Here is a 25,194-nt window from a genome sequence, read left to right on the forward strand (position 1 = left end):
GGGGGTCCCTCCTTCGGACCACGGCACCTCTGCTTCGCTGCAAACTCCAGCTGGAGTCCCTGTGGTGTCGCGGGAGGTCGCCGGGCTCGGGTCGCACCCCCGAGCCCCTCTCGGTCCTCGGGACAGGCGGGGGCCTTGTCCGAGGCCGAGGTGATGCCGCTACGGTGCCGGTGGCCGCTGGCCCTCGCGGAGGGGTCGGTGGAAGGCTCATCTCGCCCTGTCATGGGTCGCGGCTGGCGGGGGTCTCCTCGTCCCTCCCTGGGCCCTTCTCGTCCCTCCACGCAGGCAGCTGCCTCGTCGGAGGTCAGGTCGGCGCCGCCCCGGCTCCGGCCCAGCTCCTGTCTCCTGCGCCATGTGCTGTGTGAGAGGTCGCCCCGACGTCTCCTCCTGCGCCAGTCGACGACGGTGCCCTGCCTCAGGTTGTGGACTCTACGGCGCCGGGCCGACGTCGTGTTGTTGACTCGTCTTCGGACGACTCCTCTTCTCCAAAGGTTCGGTGGTTGCTGGTGTCATCCTTGCCGGAGACGGGCCGCCGCGTCGTGGCTTTTTCTCCGACGTCATCTAAAGGCGCCTCCTCGCCGTCTCCACGACCGCGGTCTTCGCCGGAGGAGCTGCAGGTCCCCCACTCCTCGGTCCCTCTTCCTTCCTTCCAGCCTTGGCCCTTCCTTCCTCAGGTTGGCTTGGGGGATGGCCGCCTTAGCTTGCAGCTGTCACCTAACGAGGAGCTGCTTTCCCCTCTGCGGGGCCCTACGGAGGCAGGTGCGACTTTCACCCGCGCTGTTTCCACGGCTCTGGGAAATTTGCACATGGGTGTTCCAGCTACCCATTTCCCCGCTGATCATCTTCTGGAGGTTCTCCATCAGGGCTCTGGTGGTAGGGAACTGTTGCTTCCCTTCGAGGGTTCACTCCACTCTTCTCTCTTGGGGACTTGGGGCCATCCCGCCACGGGGGACCCGGTGCCCCAGCACCTTCTGCACCGCGTGATCCGGTGTGCCTTTCTCTTCACCCTTCGACCAAAGGCCCCCTTTTGCAGTCTGCCTTTCCTGCTTTGCCGCTGCTGTTGTCTCCCCCGTCACGGGAGGCCCGCTGGCTGGACTCCTGGGGGCGCAATATGTTTGCCTCGACCAGTGCAGCTCTGCGGGCCATTAACACTGTGTGTTTTGGCTAGAGCCACTTCTTGCTTGTGGGACTCGGCGGAGTCCCTTATGTCTGCTGCTTCTCAGGAGGGTGCCTGTTTGGATTTGAGACACCATGTCTTGGATGGTCGGGAGCTGGCGGCGTTTATCCTTTGCTCCGCTCTGGACATCTCGGAGGTGCTGGGTCGTGCCATGGCTTCTTCAGTTGCCCTTCGCCATACCTGGCTTCGGGACAGTGTGTTCCCGGAGAATGTTCGAGAACGGCAGGTGGACCTCCCCTTTGATGGTGCTCTTTTGTTCCATGCCCCTGCGGACTCAGCCATCCAGAGGTTCTTGGCGGGGCTTCGTCCTCCTCCTCCCCCTCCTTCTTCTCCTCCTCAGTGACCTGCGTGTTGATCTGGTTCTTGGAGCTGTTCTTCCGTTGGGGCGGGTCACCCCGGTTGTCTGTTCTGTGTGCTTCATGGCCACTCGAGTCCTCCTTGCTGAGGCTGTGGTTCTGTTGGCTGCGGGCCAGCCCTTTTTGACTGTGTGTTTTTCCTTTGGGTTTTTTACACCATGCTGGGCCTGAGATTGGGCCTTCTGCGTTTCCCCTCTGGATGCTTGATAGGCCTCCTGCGGGTTTTTTGCCGCAGGTCTTTTTTGTTGTCCTCTGCTGCGGAAGTTTCCTCCTAAGAGGTTCCCGTGTCTTGGGATATGACATGCCCTATGTGGGGCGGGGTTGGCTGTTATATAGCCCTGGTATGTGCTGGGGAGTTGTGGTCGCCTGCAGGCTTCTGCTCTTCGTGGCGTTATGGTATGTTGCGGATGCAACCTCTTCTTCGCCTTTTTGCTTTGAGTGTTTGGTTCTGTGGTGTCCCTGGCGTCTGGCGGGGCTTGCCAGTGCCGCCCTCTTGTTCTTTCTGCATCGTTGTGCCTTCTTGGGGCTTTAGTGAGACTAACAGCCTGCCTTCTCCGCTGCTTCCAGTGGGCCTTGCACTCGGTTCTACCTCTTCTCCCTGCGGGGGGGATAGTCCCTGACTTCTGGACCCTCTTGCGGGCGCAGTTTGTCCCTGCGGGGCGTTGGACAATTCTTCCTGGGTGACCTTGAGTTCCCCATTTCGGCTTCTGCCTGCTTCTTGCTGCCGGCGCCGTCCTGTCTGGGATTGCCTTTGCTCTGCCTCTTCTCCTTGGAGTCTCTAGGTTGCTCTTCTCCTTCGGTGCTTCTTTCCTTGCCTTGGCCTTGGGCGGAGGTTTTGTTGCCTCACGTGGGCGTGGGGTGTTTGGCCTCTTTGCGCCTTGCCTTGTTTCTTCTGCTGAGTGAGGACAGGTTATCTTCTTCTTCTCTTCTTTTCCCGCCCCCCCCCTTGGGGTTGGTGGCCTCCTGCTGGCAGGGGTTTCCCTTTGCCTGGGGGAAGGGGCTCCTCGTCCTGTTTTCGGGCTCGCCCCCTGTGCGGCCCTCTGTTGTGCCCAGGTGGGTGGGGTCCTCTCGCAGACCCTCCTTCCCCTTGGGTATGGCTAGGGTATCTATTCTACGTGAAGGAATCTGCAGCTAGTAGTCTCTATCGGATGTACGAGTTACTTACCTTCGGTAACGATGTATCTGGTAGAGACAATTCTAGCCACAGATTCCTTCACGGCCCGCCCTTCCTCCCTGTCCTGGGAGGGCTTGTGATTTGGTCTTTTGCACTCGCTTCCCTGTGGGTGGTTTTGTCTTCTATGAGTGCATTCTTTCCCTCTTTCTGTCAGGCTGTCCCTTTTTCCTTCCCGTTGTCACATCGGAGGATAGGTTTGTTGGTACTTCTGGCTCTTTGCGATCCTTGAGGTTGGGGTCTTTTGGCTGTGCCTCTGCCCTTGTTCCTGATGGGGGTTGTCACACTCTGTGATGGGGATGTCTTGGAGTTTTGTCGTTCCCTGTGTGTCCCCGACTGGTTCCCCTTCCTTGTCTTTGGTTGGGGTTGTAGTCCTGTTGCATGTTATCGTTACATTTTTACATATGTCCCTTGTCTCCGGGGGGGCTGTTTCTGTACTGGCAGGGTTGCTGCTCTGTTCTTTATTCTTTCCCTGCCTTAGTGCCGGGCACTGCTCTTTATGGTGTTGTTCCTCACCATTCCTTTTTCTGCTCTTTCGCACACTGTTCCTATACTCTCACAGTTTTGTCTGCTGGCTCCACGTTGTGGCGCAGAAAAGTTCTCTGAAGAAAACTGACGTAGGTTCGCCGGGGTGGGACTTATGTGACCTCGCTCACATCACTTACGCGGACGACGCCTGGGTGGAGTCGCGTGATGCCGTCCCCCCGGCGCATAGGGATGCTGGGCAAAAAAAAATTCCGGGTCCAGTCTCACGCCTGGTGTAGGAGAGTAGGGTCTGCTTTCTATGTTCACCCCCACTTTTTGCTTTTGCTTTACTGGTTTTCGACTTAGATGTGGCTGTGGGCCTGCTAATCAGACCCACAGCCCTGCTGTTCTCTCTCTAAATTAATACTATGTACTTTAGGTGCATAACCCATTTGGATAGGATCACCTTATTGGCCCCTGTACAGTGTACCCTAGGTACCCAGGGCATAGGTGTACCCTAGGCCTACCAGGGGCTGCAGCATGTATTATGCCACCCCTGGCCTGGCCTTCCATTTTGACACAACTGGCTGATCACTCAGCTGGGGCAAGGTCGTGTAATCACCCCTTGCTTAGGTGTAGTATTCCTATACCTAACTTACATATAGACACATGTGTACCTATCAGTCACTCATATGGCAGGCCTTGACAATCCTGGAGGCAGAGTGCTTGGTAACATGTGAGATGGTGCTCTAGCATGAGCTGAGCCTGTCTGCAGCTTTCGGAACCTTGTCCTTATAGCTGTTCTATGATATAGCCTACCATATACTCTTAAAGTGCCTTATAATCTTAGACGGTTATGGTAACTATGGTTTGGCTTTATCGAAACATGTCGTGTAAGGTGTCTAACACTGTGGAATAATACCCCCATGCCATTTCTGGACATGAGAATATTACTCCCCCCTTCTAGAGGGAAAGACATGTTAAAATCATACTTCAACTGTTAGCCTCTGACCAAAGCCTCAGCATCACAAAATGGATGCTGCTGCCACGACACAAGTCTGACCTCCTGCAGCTGGGAGTGATCCCAGCCAGGGAGGCCTGGACAATAGGTTTCCTGCTTGGGGAGGTGCTAGCACCTCCCCAGACAGCCTTTAGTGTATTGGGGCAGGGTGGGCTGAAAGGAATGAGACATGCCTGGGGCACACAAGGTGTTCCTTGCATAGTCCAGTTCAAACCGGCGCTGGGGCACTCCAGCCCCAGCTCTGGCGCGAAACTGGACAAAGGGAAGTGGGTGTAACCACCCCCTCCCAGGTCCCACCCATAAGGCGTGACCTAGCAGGTATCCCAGCCCCCCAGATTAGTATAAGAGTGGGAGTTGGACCTCAAGACTTTAGATTATCCTGAACCTGCAAAACTGAACAGAAACTCTGGACCTTCGACATTCGACGAAAGAAGAAGACTGAAGAATCTCCCTTGTAGCCAAGGAGTGGCTACCCTGTGCAAACAGGCACCATCAAGAGACTACCCTTTGCTTTGCCCACGTTCTACGAGGAACCGACTGCAGAGCCCGACCAGAGCCTTGACTTCCAGACTTCTCCGACCCTGATCCACATCCACAGCAAAGCTGAGATCCGTGGAGGCGACGAGCGACGTGGGACCGGCTACCTGGAAAAAGTGGCTAGTAACTTACAGCGCAGCTTCTGAGGCACCCTCGAAGTTGTGCACCGGGGATTGAGAAGCCCCAACCCCAAGCACCATCTGCACCGAAGATCAGCCCCCCACACTCCACGAGTCCTGCGTGGGGCCCTTCTGCATTTTCCTGCTTGCCGCGTCTGTCCGGTTGCTTGCCCGCTGGCTGGTGGCCTTTGTGACGACGCTCCCTGAAATCTTCTGCGCTGGTTTGGCTCCTCCAGACTGGCTCCCGCTTCTCTGCAAAGAAGAAGCACCCCAGACCTTCCTTGTCTGCACCAGAAGCAAGTCCTTCGTTCTTCGTGGGTTCCGCTTGCCAAGGCTTGGTGAGTCCTAGTCCAACTTCGACGCCGCCGACAGCAAGAGCCTTCGTGGGACAGCTCGCCTCCTGGTCCTGGTCGTCCTCGACGCTTCCTGGTCCTCCTGGCTGCAGCGACAAGCTTCACCTTCACCTGCAATCTTCACGACATCGCCTGGTTCCTTCCTGGTTCCACGTGGTCACTGGCTAGTGACCTTGACTCTGTCCCTTCTGCTTGCAGGTTTCTTCTCTTCTTGATCCCAGCCTTGGGATCCACCGGACACTCTTCACTGACTGCCTGTCAGCATCTTTCTTCAGGCATCCATAGGAGTCGACGACGAAAACGACGCATCTTCACCCCTATGCACCCGCAGCCTGTGGGCTAGGTAACTTGGGTACTCCGGTGCTCATCAGGATAGTGACTATCCTAGTGTCTAGTTTTCAAGTCTCAACTTCCTAGCTACTCCGGAAGTGTCCTAAATCTACCGTTTTCTAAACTGTACTATTGCTATTGACTTTTACGCATTACGCGTGAGTGTTTCCACTCTGCACACGAATCCCGTGGGCCTCCCACTTCCTAACTAACGCTAGTATAGTGTAGCCCCAGCGATTCCCTAGGCCTAGGCCTATTCTATTTCCGTGACAGTGGTTCTTATACCACTTACTTAGTATATGGTTTGCGTGGCCCCTAGGGCTTAACTGTATTACTTACCTGTGTGACTTAATGTATGCATAAATAAGACTGTGTTGTACTTACCTCTAATCTCATAAAGAGTGCTGAGGGTTTGCTTAGAATAAATACACTTTATTTTATATATATCTGTTGTGGTGTCCTTTCATTTGGTATTCAAGGGATTATATATGGTATCACAGCTGGCTTCACATGCCATTCAGAGTTTAGCCTAAGACTGCTCTTGTCCATGCTACCACTAGGATAGCTGGTCTATAAGGTTGACTTTACAACCAATCACCATAAGGGTATTTGGACTGATATAAGGTGTACACTAGAACTAGTGACATCATACATCAGGCCAACTTCTCACACCTGGGGATAATTCTACGTGAAGGAATCTGCGGCTAGAATCGTCTCTACCAGATACATCGTTACCGAAGGTAAGTAACTCATACTTTACTGAGTTCTAATCTATTTACCTATCGCAGCTTCAATTCTGGCCTCCAGAAGTGCATTCCATCACCCAAACAACACCAAAGCACCACCAAAGTACATTTAAGAACCGTAGAATATATGCCCCATAGCAAACTTCAGAACGCAGATTTCATACACATGGTATGGACTTGCACACCACTATCACAGACTTGGGCAGAGGTGACCTCAATTGTGGCAGAACTGTTCACACACACTCTCACCCGCTCTCCTGAATCCTGTCTACTGGGACTGCAACACCGCACAAAGGGGCACCGCACAAAGGGGGACAAACACTTACACCCCTTCATCGACCTGGCCTTTGTTCTGTATAAGCGGAACATAGCTATGGCGTGGAAATCACCCCCCCCCCCCCCCCCGAGATTCGCTGGCTCCGGGTATTGCTGATACGGAACAGAGCTGAGGCACCCACTCTCAGATTGCTCCGTATGCGGGGCGATTCCCTCCTGGAAGGTGAGGAATGGGAGACGTTCTTGATTGCAGTTGAGGCTAAGACGGATGAACGCCCCTAATGAACCCTCAGACAACAAAATCTCTCACGGTGTAACATTATTGTATGACACCCTGTAAATCATGATATTACACTTTCTCATGATTAATGCTGCTTCACCTCTGCATCACGCCCACATACCCCTCTGCAAAATTCTCCCACAGCGCATGACCAATGGCTTCTGCAAATGTCCCCCCCCCCCCCCCCCCGGTATATAATTTGTCAGCCACTCCCTTACTCAGGTTGTGGCGGGTATTCATTGCACCTACCCACCTGTCCCCACCGGGTAACGACAATTTTTCAGGTTGACCACAGCACAGTCCCCTGCTGCTGCTGAGACAGGTGGATTTGCGATCCCTTGGGTCTCCCTTTGCAAGCTTCATGGACCGTAGAGCACTCCCACTGTTGAATTGTAGTTTCCCCTCTCTCTTCCCCTTTCCTCCCTCCGTATCTCCCCCCCTATTCTTCCAAGTCGACAGTGAGACAGTTATGCAGTTACAAACTTTACATGTTGATTATGATTGCTAAATTACAAGATGTACATCTCTTTAATCCCCCATATGTGTAAATGCCACATTGTGAGCTCCACCGCTGATTGTCGACCACTGTACTGTGCTGTTAATAAAAACATATGTATAAAAAAGAACAGTAGAATATGTTTGGACTTTGAGTACATTTAAATGCCATTATCCCCTGGGTGCTCCTACAGGTCTCCATGGATATCTCCCAGTGGAATGTTTACTCGACCCTGTCTGTCCTCATCTCTATTGGATTATTTTTCCTGTTCTCATATCTGACTCAGCTTCCTTCAGCAGATCCAGTTATGTTCGCATATGAAGGTAAGAATGAATGGCATACAGTCAAACCCAAACATTTCTTGGCAGGTATTGAATTTCTGATTTGCCCCGAAAAAGAGGGGATCTTTTAGTCCCCTTTTCCTATCCCACCTGGGACCTCCCTAGTCGCTTTAAGTCTGAGCGCCACCCACCCTGTCTTGATGCCCGTTGTGTCACCTGGGCGGTGAGGCCAGTTCACATCCATTCCCACTCAAGTGGAGAGATGCCCTTGGCTGGCCCTCACTGTGTGGAGATATGCATTCAAGCCCTTCCAGAGTGTTAACCCTCCACTCATCAAACTCATCTACCATAGTATACTGTACTGTATAATTTGTTATGCATGGTTAATAGAGCAAGGTTATGGAGTGGCCTACTTGTTAAGACTTGGTGTCACGGGTGAGGTTTGCAGTAGTGCTCCAATGTTTTGGTGCAACCTATAGCTGGGCTTATACATGTAGTGATACAAAGAGGTGTGAGAGATACAGTTGCATTTCTCTTCCACGGGATACTCATCAATAGTCATAAGTACTGAATAGACCCGCTGCTGCTCGGTGACCCCGGTGCATGTACAAAAATGCATATATATTAATGTATGGTTTACCCAAGTCTAGTGTGCAGTACCGTCAGATACACATACATACATACATTTATACATACATACATACATACATATATATATCACCACACAATGAATATTACTTCTTGAAGCCCCAATCTGAGGAATATCGGTGTTTTATTTTATTAGACGCGCAGCATTTCTTTCTCTGACGCATTTCGGCTGTACGATCAGCCTTGTTCACAGGTGAGCCGAGTAATAGTGCAGAATGATGTAGGCCTTAAATCGCATTTAACACGTGACCTTCTTCTCAGAAAATACAGCTCCCACATTGCACATGAAACGTAAATACATTCTGTGTAAGGACACTATCACTTTTTTGTTTTGCTTAATAGCATTCAAAATATCATGTTACAGTGTAGTCCAAGTGCACATAATGTTCAATTATAAAACGTCACACATTAGAGGGATGCTTCATTTTGTATTTGCGTTCTCGCTCAATATCATGCTGCTGGACTCGTATCCGTATTATAATGGTCAGACGCCAGTTCTTAAAAAGTGCAAGAGGAGCCACTTCTCCTCCTGCTCCCCTTCTCAACTCAGTGCTCCTTTTGCCAGACTTCATCATAGTGATGCAAAAAAGAGACAAGCGGTACATGCTCCCCAAATAGATCCAAACAAACATTTCCTTTTGCTGGGAGCCCCCATCCATTCTGGACGGCTTCGTCAAGACAGGTAAGGAGTATCCTGTCATTCAAATCACCACACAACGAAGATTACATCTCAAAGCCCCAATCTGAGGAATATCGGTGTTTTATTTTATCAGACTCGCATCATTTCTTTCTCTGACACGTTTTGGCTATACGATCAGCCTTGTTCACAGGTGAACCGAGTAAAGAGTAATAGTGCAGAGTGATGTAGACCTTAAATCCTATTAAACACGTGACCTTCTTCTCAGAAAATACAACTCCCACATTGCACCTGAAACGTAAATACATTCTGTGTAAGGACACTATCACTTTTTGTTTTGCTTAATAGCATTCAAAACATCATGTTATCATGTAGTCCAAGTGCCCATAATGTTCAATTGGCCTTTCGTCAGCTTGCTGGAACTGCTGTCCTCAGATGCTAGAGTTGGCTAAAAGCAACTATGTTCCGCCCTGAGGTGCAGAGCAAACTGTTGGACATGCTATTTGATGGTGAAACACTCTTTGGCAAACATATTGATGACGCTTTGCAAACCATCAAAACAGACACGGACACAGCTACGGCTCTGGGAACGCTCCAATATAGAAAGACCTCCTTTCGTGGAGCACATGGCAGAGGATCCTATTCTTTTCAAGGAGGTTACCAGAGATACCATCCTCAAACTTACACCTCTTTCCGACCTTCCTACCAACAACAACAGCAATATCGAGCGCCACCACAAGCTGCCTATTCCAGACAACCTAGACGGAAGCAACAAGTTCAACCCAGGGATTCTGGCCAGAAGCAGTGGCGACGCCTCACCACCTGCCGAAGCTTCCCTTGTCCTTTTACTGAAACAAATTCCCCTTTTTCATTGCCTACATCAATGGCAGAAAATAACATCAGACAAATGGGTCCTGAATTTAATAAAGTATTGCCATACCCTAGAGTTCACCTCAATGCCACCTCATCATCCGCCTCAGAAATCAGTACCACTCCATCTTCAATTGCTAAAGAAAGAGGCTTTACTAATGCTTCAAAAAGTAGCAATAGAATGTGTTCCACGCTCTCAGAGAGAAAAAGGCTTCTTCTCCCGCTTTTTCTGATAAAGAAGAAAAAGTTGGGGGAATGAGGTCCCATTCTAGACCTCAGAAAACTCAACAAAATCCTTTCCTACAGAAATCCTTTTGCATGGCTACTCTCCATGAGGTATTACAGCTTCAGAACCATTTGGATTTTTTAGCAAGCCTAGATTTCCATATCCCTATCCACCCCAAACATCGAAAAGTTCTACCTTCATCCGTGGCAGGTGTGCATTTTCAGTTCAAGGTACTTCCCTTCGGCCTTTGTTCAGCTATCCGGATTTTCACCAAGTGCCTAGCTGCCGTGGCAGCATACCTAAGATTGAAAGCGCTACATATCTTCCCATACCTCGACGATTGGTTGGTGAAAGCTCCTTCTCTTCCTCAAGCTTCAGAAGACATCTCATTCTGCCTACAGCTCTTCCGCTCTCTAGGGCTGGCTGTCAATCTTCAAAAATCCATTCTAGCTCCTTCTCATTGGTTAACGTTTCTAGGAGCAACACTGGACACCCTCCAAAACAAGGCATTCTGATCAACAGAGAGAAGGAATGCCATTCTGTCTCTGGCTCACAATCTCTACAGAAGAAAGTTCATTTTTTTCCGTCTCCTCAAATCCTTTCTTGGAATGATGTCTTCCACCATTCTCATGGTACCTCATGCTCATCTAAGGATGGGGCTATTTCAAGAACAGTTGGACACCCAATGGCTTGAAGTAACAGGATCATTCGTCGACATAATTGGGATAACTCTGATCATGAAAGATTATCTTCTTTGGTGGCAATCACTCTCTGGGACTGTCATTCCTTTCTCCTCTTCCAGAGTTTGTTCTGACCACAGATGCATCTGTGGAAGGCTGGGGAGCACATCTACAAGACCTCCAAATAAGTGGCAAATGGAGTCTCTCTCTCCCCAAAATGCATATCAATTTTCTGGAACTATGGGCGATTTGTCTAGCCCTACAGACATTGCTTCCAAGAATAAGAGCATCCTCAGTCCTCATACGCACAGACAATACCACCTGCATGTATTATCTAAAAAAGCAGGGAGGAAGAAGATCTCCAATCCTATCCTGAGAAGCTAAAAGAATATGGGAATGGACACTACAAGATCAAATAACTATCCAAGCAGAGCATCTCCCAGGAGTAAAGAAGAACCTAGCAGACACCTTGAGCAGGTTAGATCACTCAAATCACGAGTGGGAACTCAACCAACTGATCCTCGATCACATCTTCCAGAAATGGGGAACCCCCAACTTGGACGTATTTGCACCTCAAGCGTACCAGAAATGCTGGTTCTTTGCCAGCAGGGAACCACAGATAGGGTCATGGGGGAATGCGTTTTCAATAAGATGGTCAGGAATCTTTGCGTACGCTTTTCCCCCATGCCCCCTAATCTCCAGAGTGCTGATGAAAATGAAACGGGAACCATGCCAACTCATTCTCATTGCTCCGCGTTGGCCACACCAGCACTGGTTCACGGAGCTACTCCTGCTGTCGCAATCCAAACCTTATCGCCTTCCATTGTCAACCACCCTGCCAACGATGAACAAAGGACAGATCCTGCATCTGCACCAAACTTTTCTTCAATTGCATGCCTGGAACCTGAGTTCAATGAGTACAAGGATTTAGTCATCCCTCAAGACTGTAGAGATATATTGTCCAGAGCAAGAGCGGAGTCTACTACTAAAATGTATAGACTAAAATGGAAACATTTTTATTCTTGGTGCCTTCAGAATGACATTCACCCTCTTCTCTCTTCCCCACAACAAATCTTGCCTTATCTCTTGTCTCTTGTATCAGGTCTTGCATATGCTTCAGTAAGGGTCCACCCCGGGGCCCTCTCCCGATACAGACGCACTTCCGACGCCTCTTCTCTTTGCTCTTCTCGCATCATCAAGCAGTTCATGAAGGGTCTATTCAGGACTTTCCCCCCTATTAGGCCTCCTCCACCAGAATGGCGCCTTAATGTGGTCCTGTCTCAGTTAACAAAACAACCGTTTGAGCCAAACCACAAAATAGAGCTCAAGTTTCTTACATGGAAAGTGGCTTTGCATCTCGCGCTTACTTCTGCTAGAAGAGTAAGCAAAATTCATGCCTTCACCATTAAAGAGCCTTACTTACGCTTCATAGAGGACTATGTGATGCTATGAACAAACCCTAAATTCATACCAAAGGTATCTGTAGGAGAGTAGGGTCTGCTTTCTATGTTCACCCCCACTTTTTGCTTTTGCTTCACTGGTTTTCGACTTAGATGTGGCTGTGGGCCTGCCAATCAGACCCACAGCCCAGCTGTTCTCTCTCTAAATTCAAACTATGTACTTTAGGTGCATAACCCAATTGGTAAGGATCACCTTATTGGCCCCTGTATAGTGTACCTTAGGTACCCAGGGCATAGGTGTACCCTAGGCCTGCCCGGGGCTGCAGCATGTATTATGCCAACCCTGGCCTGGCCTTCCATTATGACACAACTGGCTGATCACTCAGCTGGGGCAAGGTCGTGTAATCACCCCTTGCTTAGGTGTAGTATTCCTATACCTACCTTATATATAGACACATGTGTACCTATCAGCCACTCCTATGGCAGGCCTTAACAATCCTGGAGGCAGAAAGCTTGGTAACATGTGAGATGGTGCTCTAGCATGAGCTGAGCCTGTCTGCAGCTTTCGGAACCATGTCCTTATAGCTGTTCTATGATATAGCCTACCATATACTCTTAAAGTACCTTATAATCTTAAACGGTTATGGTAACTATGGTTTGGCTTTATCAAAACATGTCGTGTAAGGTGTCTAACACTTTGGAAAAATACCCCCATACCATTTCTGGCGATGAGGATATTATTCCTCCCTTCTAGAGGGAGAAGACATGTTGAAACCTACTTACCCGGTTAAAGTTAACCAGAGCCCCAGCAACACAAAATGGATGCTGCTGCCACAGACACAAGTCTGACCTCCTGCTGCTGGGAGTCCTTCCAGCGAGGGAGGCTTGGACAATAGGTTTCCTGCCTTGGGAGGTGCGAGCACCACCCCAGACAGGACTTAGTGTATTGGGGCAGGGAGGGATGAAAGAAACTAGACACTGCCTGGGGCACACAAGGTGTCCCATGCATAGTCCAGTTCAAACCGGCGCTGGGGCACTCCAGCCCCAGCTCTGGCGCGAAACTGGACAAAGGAAAGGGGGTGTAACCACTCCCCTTCCTGGTCCCACCCATAGGAGGGACCTTGCAGGTAGCCCAGCCCACTAGACCAGTATATCAGTAGGTAGCTGAGCCCTGCAGAATTAGATTATCCTGAATCTGCAACTTGAACAGAAACTCTGGACCTTCGACATTCGACCTCAGGAAGAAGACTGAAGAATCTCCCTTGTGGCCAAGGAGTGACCACCCTGGGCAACCAGGCACCATCCAGCGACCGCTGCTTGCTTTGCGACTGATCCTACGAGGGACGACTGCAGAGACTGACCAGCGCCGAGACTTCCAGACACCTCTGAACCAGATCCACCTCTACAGCAAAGCTGAGACCCGTGGAGGCGACGAGGGACGTGGGACCGGCGACTTGGGAAAGAGGCTAGTAACTGACTAGCGCGACTTCTGAGGCTTCCTCGAGGCTGTGCTTGGGGAATTGTGAAGCCCCTATCCCGAGCACCATCTGCAAAGAAGACCAGCTCCCCACACTTCACGTGTTCTGCGTGGGGCCCTTCTGCACCTGAGTTGCTCGACGTGTTGTCCGGTTGCTGGCCCGTTGGCTAGTGACCTCTGCGATGATGAACCTTCGATTTCACCTTGCTGGTCCGGCTCCTCCAGACTGGCACTCGCTCCTCTGTGAAAGAGAAGCACCCCAGACCTTCCTGGTCTGCACCAGAAGCAAGTCCTCCATTTTGCGTGGGTTCCGCTTGCCAAGGCTTGTTGGGTCCTAACTCGAAATCGACACCGCCGACAGCAAGAGCCTTCGTGGGACAGCTCGCCTCCTGGTCCTGGTTGTCCTCGACGCCTCCTGGTACCCGTGGCTGCTGCGACAAGCTTCACCCGCATCTGCACGACATCGCCTGGTTCCTTCCTGGTTCCTTCCCGGCTCCTGGCTGGTGACCTAGACTCTGTCCCTTCTGCTTGCAGGTATCCTTCCTTCTTGATTCCATCTTTGGGATCCACCGGACACTCTTCACTGACTGCCTGTCAGCAAATTTCCTTCAGGCATCCATAGGAGTCAACGACGAAACCCGACGCAAGTTCACACCTATGCACCCGTAGCCCGTGGGCTAGGTAACTTGAGTACTCCGGTGCTCACAAGGGTATTGAATATCCTAGGGTCTAGTTTCCAAGTCTCGAACTCCTAGCTATCCCAGAAGTGTCCTAAAACTGTTAATTTCTAATAACTACTATTTCTATCGACTTTTACGCATTACGCGTGAGTGTTTCCACTCTGCACCTGAATCCCGTGGGCCTCCCACTTCCTAACCTTTGGTAGTATAGTGTAGCCCCAGCGATTCCCTAGGCCTAGGCCTATCCTGTGTTTGTGACAGTGGTTCTTATACCACTTACTTAGTATATGGTTTGCGTGGCCCCTAGGGCCTAACTGTATTACTTACCTGTGTGACTTAATGGATGCTTAAATAAGACTGTGTTGTACTTACCTCGAATCTCATAAAGAGTGCTGAGGGTATTTTGACTAGAATAAATACATTCTATTGTTATATATATCTGTTGTGGTGTCCTTTCATTTGGTATTCAAGGGATTACATATGGTATAACAGCTGGCTTCACATGCCATACAGAGTTTAGCCTAAGACTGCTCTTGTCCATGCTACCACTAGGATAGCTGGTCTATAAGGTTGACTTTACAACCAATCACCATAAGGGTTGTTTGGACTGATACAAGGTGTACACTAGAATTAGTGACATCATATATCAGGCCAACTTCTCACAGTATCATCTCAGTTTCACCTTAATGAGCCCGTTCTACTGCGCACTTTTTTCCTGCATCCTTCTTCACTGGCGGGGAAATCTCTTCACTCTTTAGATGTAAAATGATGCTAAAAGTTTGACTTGCAAAGGACAAAGCAGCTGCGCAGAACAGATCAACTTCTAATATCTTATGGGCCTGTAAAGCTGGGTTACCCAGTATTAGGGGTGTCTTTCATAGATTCACATGCCTGAATCATTCCCCGTCGTCGAGACGGGAGCCTCCGGTACATAGAAAAGTAATGTCTTATAGACATACATAGAGAAAAATAGGCCTAACGGCCTCCCCTTAGTAGCCTATCCTTGTCCTTATGTAAAAAGGACCAAACTCTTAGAGCCAGCCAATCAGCTGTCGCCTCCCTCTAGAACCTTCCTGACAGGAGCCTCAGTCCCTCAGATTTTCTACCGCACGTTGTGCTAGGGAGTCTCCAGCCTGAGTTCCCCTCAGGATTTCTTTAAAACCAGTTTGTTCACTTTTTAAGTGACTTACTTCTTCAAGGACTTGAACAGAGATTGCTTCAGGCCACTTATTACTGCAGTGAGTGATTATTTCCTCTAAACTCCTGGCATGTGTGAATCCCAGAAGAAAGCCCTTTTCAGGGCCTGCTCTTCATGTGGGAAGAAGAGGCTACATGTGGACGACAAGCATGACCTCTGCCTATATTGCCTTTATCCTGACCACGTGCCTAAGGACTGTAAAATATGTAGGTCTTTCCCTCACAAGACCTTGAGAGACAGAGAGGGTCGTCTGCTTATCTGGCTGGACAGGCTTAAGGACAGGGAGAGTGTGGTATCCTCAGAGGGAAGCTTTTCCAGAACCTCTGAAGTCTCCCTGAAGAGGCCGAGAGTGACGTCTCCTGGCCCCTCAGACGCTCCTCCTATGAAGACGCACAAGAAGTCTTCAGAGGCAAGATCTTCAAAATCTTCAGTGTCTGACAAGGACTCTCTGACTTTTAAGAAGCCTACCCTGTCGGCCAGCAAAATTGCGACACCCTCCTCAGCGCAAAAAAGGGTTGGGGCACCAGGTCATGTCTCCACAGCGACGACAACTGTGTCAACAACGACAGCGTCGTCAGTCTTCTCGTCGACGACGACCACCCCTTCATCGTCGTCAGCAGGTACACCTATTTCGTCTGTTATACTGCTAAAGCCGTCGTCGACGTCTAAGACATCGTCGACGACGAAGATTGTCCCGTCGACGACGACATCGTCGATGAGGAGCCCCCCGTCGACGGAAGAGTCGACGACGAAGACGTCGACGACGAAGGCGTCGACGACGAAGGCATCGACGACGAAGGCATCGACGACGAAGATGTCGACGTCGAAGGCGTCGACGACGAAGGCATCGACGACGAAGGCGTCGACGACGAGCGCATCGTCGACGAAGACATCGTCGACGAGGAAAACATCGTCGACGGGGACACCGTCGACGAAGGCCATACCGTCGACGACGGTATCGTCGACGGGGACGTCGTCGTCGTCCATGGGTATTTCTGAGCCATGGAAGAAATCCGAACTAGTAGGAATGTCGTCTATGGCCCTACCACCGTCAACAACAGCACGGAAGACTGCAGGGGATCCTGTACAGGGTTCTGGATCTGGCAAACTGACCAGAACACAGATTACACCGGAAACAACGTCTCCAAGTAAGGTGCAAACCAATTTGCCTATGGAGATTCTTCAGAGTGAGGAGTCGGAAGAAGAACTCTTTGATCAGGCTACTTCCCCTTCTGAGCTGCACGTCAAATGTCAGAGCACGGACGAAGAACAGGAGGAGATGAGCGGCCAGGAACGCCCTGTCCGGGAGCAGGTTCGCACGGAGGTCACCCCGATGGTATGCCTTCCCCTGTCGATTGTTAATGACCTCAAATACCTTATCCGGGACTACAAGCAGCGTTTCCCGGAATTGCCGGCATGTGAAACAGGGGGCCCGGTGCCTACTACAAAACCACCAATGACAGCCCCAAAGCAAACACGACCAGCTACTCAGGTCTGCCAGGAGAAATTGCCACCTCAGGTGATAGAGTCATCGGATGAGGAGGCTGAGGAGATGGAAGAGGGGGAAGTCCAGGAAGACCAGACGGATCAGGATGAGGAGGAGGAGTATGTGGCATACTCCCCAGCTTCCCCACAACCGCGCCAAGCTGATTCACCGCCAGTGGATATTGGCGGTTTTCATAAGATAGTTGAACGAGCAGCGACGCGGTTTCATATGGTGATGGAATCGACGGAGACTGAGTGCTTCTTGCATGACTTCAAGGAGCAGACGAAGAAGACGACGAAGTCAATCCCAATTATTGACTTTCTCTGGGACCAGGGAAAGAAACTAATGCTGACGCCGGCCTCCGTACCTGCGGTTGTTCCACGCCTGGATAAAAAGTACAAGGCTCCATCCACGGCGCCAGCTTGCCTTAATGGGCACCCGAAACCGGATTCGGTCGTGACCCAGGCGGCCCAGAAGAATTCTCGTAACCCTTCCTCTCCTCTGTCAGCTCCACCAGACAGGGAGGGCAGAAAATTGGACACGATTGGTAAAAGGTTTTCGACCACATCGGCAATGACCATCAAGGTGGCCAACTCCATAGCCCTGTTAGGGCGTTATAACCGCCAACTTTGGGAGCATATAGCCCCATATATAGCGGAGCTGCCAAGCGCAGTTCAAGAGGAGGTCAAGGCACTACTTTCTGAGGGCCAAACCTTGGCGGCCGAGATCATTGATTGTGCCATAGATGTGGCCATGACAGGCTTTCGCCAACTGGCTGGGGCTGCAGTCCTGCGCCGTCAGGGATGGCTTAAGGCAACATCGTTCAGGCAGGAAGTGCAGACGAAGGTGCTGGACATGCCCTTCGACGGACAACACCTTTTTGGGGATAAAATTGACGAGGCGCTCCAAGCTATCAAGAAGGACACTGATACGGCTAGAGCGCTTGGAACTTTGCAGGCAAGGAATCCGTCCTTTCGAGGCAACAAATCCAGAGGCCAGTCCTCCTACAGGGGATCCTACCAGAATAGGTCCTCGTATTCCTTCCAGAATAAATCCCAGTACCAGCAGAAGCAGCAACAAGGTCGGCAGTCTTATTATGGAAGATCTAACTTCAGGGGTAAAAACCAGAAGAGGGGCAACGGCGGACACCAGTGACCAGTTACTCCAGCCAGTCCAGCGACTATCTCCCTCATCAAAGATTGGAGGAAAATTGACCCATTTCCTGAAAAATTGGCACCTCATCACCACGGATCGATGGGTACTCCAACTACTAAGATTCGGCCATTCCCTAGAATTTACCACCATCCCACCTGCAACCCCTCCCCGCAGGTTCCCACACAAACATCTGCGACTGCTACTCCGAGAAATATCTGCGATGTTGAAGAAAGGAGCGATCGAGCGGGTTCCATCGGCTCAGAGGGAGAAAGGATTCTATTCCCGCTTCTTTCTTATACGCAAGAAGGAGAAGAAGTGGAGGCCCATTCTAGATCTCAGGGCACTCAACTCTTTCCTGAAGAGTCAGTCGTTCAGGATGGTGACGCTCCAAAAATACTAGGCATTCTAGAAAAAGGAGATTTCATGACATCTTTGGATCTTCAGGATGCCTAATATCACATCCCGATACTCAGGGGGCACAGAAAGTTTCTACGTTTCGAGGTGGCAGGACAGCACTACCAATTCAAGGTCCTGCCGTTTGGCCTCAAATCCGCTCCGCGGATTTTCACCAAGTGCCTTTCACCTGTGGCAGCTTTCCTGCGTCAAATGGGTCACCAAGTCTTCCCCTACCTCGACGACTGGCTGGTAAAGGCACCGACAGCTGCAGGCGCAACCAAATCCTCCAACGCGTGCACCAATCTTTTCCAACATCTAGGATTGACTCTCAATCTTCAGAAATCCTATATGTCCCCAACAAGAAGCATCACCTTCCTCGGGGCGACCTTGAATACGGAATGCGCAAGGGAATTTCCTTCAGAAGAAAGGAAAAACAAGATAATATCTCTGGCAACGGCGGTGGCATCAAGGAAGTCCCTAAGAGTTCGCACCTACAAATCACTCCTAGGAATGATGTCTTCTTGTATACTCCTCATCCCTCACTGCAGACTTCGGATGCGTCCATTGCAAGAAGCCCTCACGAACCAATGGACTCAGAGTACGGGTTCGTTCGAAGACATTGTGAGGATAACACCGCGAATATCCAAGAGCCTGGAATGGTGGAAAGATTACAGGAATCTGTCTATGGGACTGCCATTCCTGCTTCCAGCAGCGCCGCTGGTGATCACCACCGATGCATCTCTGGCAGGCTGGGGAGCTGTCCTTCAGGACCTCCGAGTAAGCGGCAAATGGTCAGATCAGGAGCAACATCTCCATATCAATCTTCTGGAGTTGAGGGCTGTGTATCTAGCGCTACAAGCCTTTTTACCACGCATCCAGAACTCCCAGGTGCTCGTCAGAATGGACAACACCACGACGATGCACTATCTCAACAAACAGGGAGGAACGCGTTCGCTCACTCTATCACGCGAATCGCAAAAGATCTGGAATTGGCTTGTTCTCCATGGGATCACTCTCAGAGCGGACTATGTCCCGGGCAAGGACAACACCATTGCAGATGCCCTAAGCAGACAGAAATCCCTCTCCCACGAATGGGAGCTCGACGAGAATACGCTAGCTCACATATTCTCAGAATGGGGAGTCCCAGGAATCGACCTGTTTGCCACCAAGGAGAACGCCAAATGCCCAAACTACGCAAGCTGGCATCCCCAACCAAGGTCACTCGGAAATGCCTTTTCCATAGGCTGGTTCAGCGTATTTGCGTACGCTTTTCCGCCGTTCCCGATGATTTCCAGGGTCCTCAGGAAGATGAAGGCGGAGCCTTGTACCCTGATCCTAATTGCCCCGTTCTGGCCGAGGCAGCACTGGTTCTCGGACCTTCATCGCCTCTCCATCAGGACACCGATTCGTCTGAAACAGCACCCGAACCTGCTGACAATGTCCAACGGGCAGGTGCAATTCCCGAACCTGCAATCGCTCAGGTTATCGGCCTGGCTCCTGAGCACAGAGAGTTCTGTCATTTAAACATCCCGCAGGAATACAGGGACGTGCTGGCAAAAGCGAGAGCGGACAGTACCAACAAAACCTACTCTCTCAAATGGAAACCCTTCTGCGTATGGTGTTTAGAGAAAGGCCTGAGACCACTCCATATCACACCTGAACAGATATTGCCATATCTACTACACTTGGCACAGTCGGGATTGGCGCATGCATCCATAAAGGTGCATCTGGCGGCCATTTCACGTTTCACCAGGACTTACAAAGGCCCGTCTCTCTGGTCCAGTAGGCTTATCAAACAGTTCCTAAAGGGACTATATAGGTCCTTCCCAAGACCTAGACGGGTCCCACCGACGTGGCACCTCAATTTGGTCCTTAACCAACTCATGAAGCACCCTTTTGAGCCCATTCATCGAGCTTCCATTAAGTACATCTCATGGAAAACGGCTCTGCTGCTCGCTCTAACATCTGCCAGGAGAGTCAGCGGGCTACAAGCTCTCTCCATTCAGGAACCCTTCATGCAGTTCAAACAGGACAGGGTGGTGCTGAGGACAAATCCCAAGTTCATACCGAAAGTGCCTTCAGACTTTCACCTCAATGAGCCGGTGGTTCTACGTTCCTTCTTTGCAAACCCTACCACGGCAGCAGAAAGGACGCTCCACTCTCTGGACCTCAAAAGGTGTCTTAAGTTTTACATAGACAAAACAAAGAGCTTCAGGAAGTCATCACAGCTATTTGTGGCTTACAGTAGGCCAAGGTTGGGTATGCCTCTAACGAAACAGAGCATCTCACGGTGGATCTCCTCAGCGATAGCATTCTGCTACGACGGGCCGGACGGCCTTTGAGAGACAGGGTGGAAGCGCACTCCACCAGAGCGATGTCCACATCAGCAGCGCTGTTCGCTGGAGTGCCGATTTTGGACATCTGTAGAGCGGCGACGTGGAAGTCACCGCACACCTTCTCCAGACACTACTGCCTGGATGCTGAACTTATGAAGGATGCGGCAGTGGGCCAGGCGGTGCTTCGCCATCTATTCCAGTGAGGTGAGCCTTCCAACATCCCGCCATCCTGATATGCACATCTTTTTCTGATATACTGTATTGACGTATGCCAATGTTTCAAACTTGTATGGTAATATGTGTATTATCTAAAATGACTATATGGCATGTTACATCAGAAATGTGCATAATGTATTGCTGACTACTCTGATTCAGGCATGTGAATCTATGAAAGACACCCCTAATACTGGATAAGAAACGCGTTACTTACCTGTAACAGCAGTTATCCAGTATTGGTGTCTTTCATAGATTCACATGCAACCCTCCCGCCTCCCCTGGAAGGACTCACGTCTCTCTCTAACTATATTACGCCTACCTAGCTTGGTGCGTACGAAAATCTGAGGGACTGAGGCTCCTGTCAGGAAGGTTCTAGAGGGAGGCGACAGCTGATTGGCTGGCTCTAAGAGTTTGGTCCTTTTTAAATAAGGACAAGGATAGGCTACTAAGGGGAGGCCCTTAGGCCTATTTTTCTCTATGTATGTCTATAAGACATTACTTTTCTATGTACCGGAGGCTCCCGTCTTGACGACGGGGAATGATTCAGGCATGTGAATCTATGAAAGACACCAATACTGGATAACTGCTGTTACAGGTAAATAACGCGTTTCTTCTGCTGTCACAAAAAGAACTATTGCACGGTGGATCGCTGCTACTATTCAACTGTGTCATATTAAGGCAAGTAAACCGCTCACAACCAAGATCAGGGCGCATTCTACAAGAGCAGTGTACTTTTCTGCTGCTCTTTTCTCTGGTGTTCCACTGGACAAGATTTGCCGTGCCGCTACATGGAAGAATGCTCATACCTTCACGCTTCACTATTGCCTGGACATGGCAACCTAAGCAGCACTGGGACAGGGAGTCCTACGTCATCTACTCCAATAAGGTAAGCCTCTACTATTAGAGGTGTTTTTTTATTTTTTGCTTTCTGTAATGTACTTATATTTATGTCTATATTACCTACTGGCGGTCGCCAGTAGGTAGTTATAGTTAGGACCCTGTTTCCATAGGAAAACCGCAACATTCTATTTTGAATAACTTTGGCGCCGGTCGACGAATCCTCGCGAAATTTTCAAAATAGGTGGGGCGCTGCGCTCCGCTCCTACCCTGAAAGTCTCGGGGGGATTCGTCAAGCGGGGGCTGAGATAAAAGGGGGGTCCCAAAACGTGTTTTTCCCATGCATTTTTCCATAGGACCTTTAGACACAGCTACAGCCCGAACGGCTGAACAGAGTTCCTTGAAATTTGGCAGAGAGGTAGTCTACAGGTCAAGGAAGTGCCTTTTGTAGGTTTGGTGTAAATCTGTTCAGTAGATTCTTAGAAAATAGCCTTTAAATCAATATATATATCTGAGCCAGCTTACGGTGCGCTTACGGTGCGCTTACCGTACGCGTACGGTGACGTGCGCGAGCGCGATTCTGATTGGCTGTTCGATCTAAGTAAACATTCGAATCGGTCTAAACCAGGAAGCGGCGGCCGCCATTTTCTCTCTCGCACTCTGAGGGGGGCAGCATAAACAAAGTCAAAAAACATCTAAAGGGGTAGTATATTTAGTTGTTAACCACCCAGCATCGATATAGGTGTCCCCCAACAACCCCCAAGGCCAAAAAAACAATTTTAATTTTTTTCGAAAATTCGCCGATTACGCTTACCGTACGCGTACGGTTAAAATTATTTTTTTTAAAAATGTATCCACACTTTCCCCACCCCGTGTGCAAATGGTGCCCGAAGGGCACCATTTGCGCATGGCATATATAATTTCAAGGAAACTAAAAATGAATACCTTTCACAACGAAGCACATAATATGTCCCCCATGTGCGCACGGTGCGCGAAGTGCATCGTGCGTACATGGCCCATCCCGCGTAACGTGGGCACGCGGTGCGCACAGCGCACCGCGTGACCACCGTGCGTGCACGGCACTAACTGCGTAAAGTGGGCGCGCGGTGCGCAAAGCGCACCGCGTGCTCACTGTGCGCGCACGGAACGAACTGCGTTAACTGGGCGCGCACGCCACGAATGGCGTAAAGTAACTTAGCATTTAAAAAAACGTACAAATTTGTAATATATATATAGCTAAAATGTAATGGAAGAAGACATGGGCAAATAAGTGTCTAAATACAGTATTAGCATCAGCAGAGGATTGCGGTCGCGTGAGTTATAGTTGCCTGCACTAACTATAACGGGGGAATTTCATTGGTTTTTTACGAGTGAAATGTACAGCTAACTATAACTTGTGTGAAACCTATGGTTTTTTCAGTGAATATATATATATATATATATATATATATATATATATTTGATACCTTACTGCGTAATATCTTATGTATGCTTCTGTATTGGCATATATATTGATTCAGACATGTGAATCTATGAAAGATCCAATACTGGAGAAGAAAATTAGTTACTTACCTGTAACTTCGGTTCTCCAGTATTGGTATCTTTCGTAGATTCACATGCGACCCCCCTCCTCCCCAGAGAGGCTTCCCTTATTCCTCGAGGTTTATTGTTTCACACTTGTGCTTGAAAATCTGAGGAACCTAGCCTCTCTTGGTATTGTTCTAGAGGGTGCCGTTGCCTGACTGGCTGCTATTTAAGTTTGGTTCTTTTTTACAAAAGAAAATGGATAGGCTATTGCAGTGACTCTTCATTGCATTGTAGCCTATTGTAGTAATATCTACTGCTATTATATGTATACCGTGGGACTCCCACTACGACGACAGGGATGATTCAAGCATATGAATCTATGAACGATATCAATTCTGGAGAACCGTATTTAAAGGTAGGTAACTCATTTTCTTACTGCCAACAACTTTCCAGGAGGCCTCTACGTGACAGGAAAAGAATCAAGCTGCATGCCATGCAGGAGAGAGGACAAGGATCTGCAAGTGGCATGGAAGGTAACAAGCCACCTTCTAAAGAGCCTTCTTTCTAGTGTGGTCTGAGCATATAAAAAGAGATAGAAACGGTGAAAAAAGAAGACACCGCTCTGCCTCACCATCGACAGAGAGAAGACCAGCATCGAATATACCTCTAAGCTCGCCAGAACTTCCCAGCCAGACGTTCATCACGGATGCGTCCCTCCAGGGCTGGGAAGCCCACATGGGCTCTCTCCAAGTTCAGGGGATGTGGTCATAAACGGAGAAGGGATACCTCATCAATATGTTGGAACTAAGAGCTGTACACCTAGCGCTCCAGTCAATCTTCCCTTCCATCCAGCCATTTTCCCGTTAGATCAGACAGACAATACCACAACCATGTACTACCTGAACAAACAGGGAGAAACCAGCTCAAGACCACTATCGCAGGAGGCCCAAGCCATTTGGAAATGGCTCCTGGCGATAAAATTGACCATATCTGCGATCCACCTCCCAGGTACCCTCAATATGTACGTGGACGCCCTAAGCCACAACTACGTCGAAGAGCATGACTGGATGCTAAAACACCAAAGTCTCACAGGACAATTTTTCAACAATGGGGGTTCTCCGGTCATCGATCTCTTTGCGGATGCAACAAATGCAAAATGCTGCATCTTCGCATCCAGGTATCCCCAACCAGGCTCCCAAGGGAATGCACTTTTAATCAATTGGTCAGAGACATTACTCTATGCTTTTCCACCAATTCCGCTTATACCACTGGTCTTCAACAAACTCTACAGATCCAGAGCCAAGGTGATCCTAATCACACCAGAGTGGCCTCATCAGGAGTGGTATCCGGACCTTCTTCACCTTTTCGTAACACCACACAGAAGGTTACCGTGCCGTCCGGACCTACTATCCCAGTTCGGAGGAAGGGTGTGCCACCCCAACCTCCCATCCCTGAGATTGACGTTATGGCTCCTGAGTTCCTCCAATATGGACTTCTAGGTCTCTTGTCAGACTGTATTAATATTCTGAAAGAAGCGTGGAGGCAATCTATGCAGAGTTCATACACTTTTAAATTGAATCGCTTCTACCTATCATGTACAGCCAATGGCCATAATTCCCTCCTTGGACAGGAACTGGTTATTCTTCCCTACCTATTGCATTTAGCTAAATCAGGTCTCTAGTTCACTTCTATAAAAGAGCACTTAGCGCCATTACAGCATATAGAAAATTGCCCACGCAGGATTCTTTTTTTCAGATGCCAGTAGTTAAGGACTTCCTTGAAGGGCTTAAAAACGTCTATCATCTGGTTAGGTCTCT

The 25,194-nt window shown here is 49.7% G+C and overlaps 1 protein-coding gene across 2 annotated transcripts in view; it reads left to right on the forward strand.

The window, feature by feature from the left end:
- The window catches only part of LOC146772463 (phospholipid-transporting ATPase IK-like), a 520,789-nt gene that overhangs the window by 448,286 nt on the left and 47,309 nt on the right, over positions 1 to 25,194 (forward strand). For both annotated transcript variants that reach the window (XM_085638338.1, XM_085638339.1), the window contains one exon: positions 7,521 to 7,650. In XM_085638338.1, coding sequence (XP_085494464.1) covers positions 7,521 to 7,650 — 130 coding nt within the window. The remainder of the gene's footprint in view (positions 1 to 7,520; positions 7,651 to 25,194) is intronic.

The sequence above is a fragment of the Triturus cristatus genome, chromosome 12, assembly GCF_964204655.1.
Source record: "Triturus cristatus chromosome 12, aTriCri1.1, whole genome shotgun sequence".
Classification (NCBI taxonomy): Eukaryota; Metazoa; Chordata; class Amphibia; order Caudata; family Salamandridae; genus Triturus; species Triturus cristatus.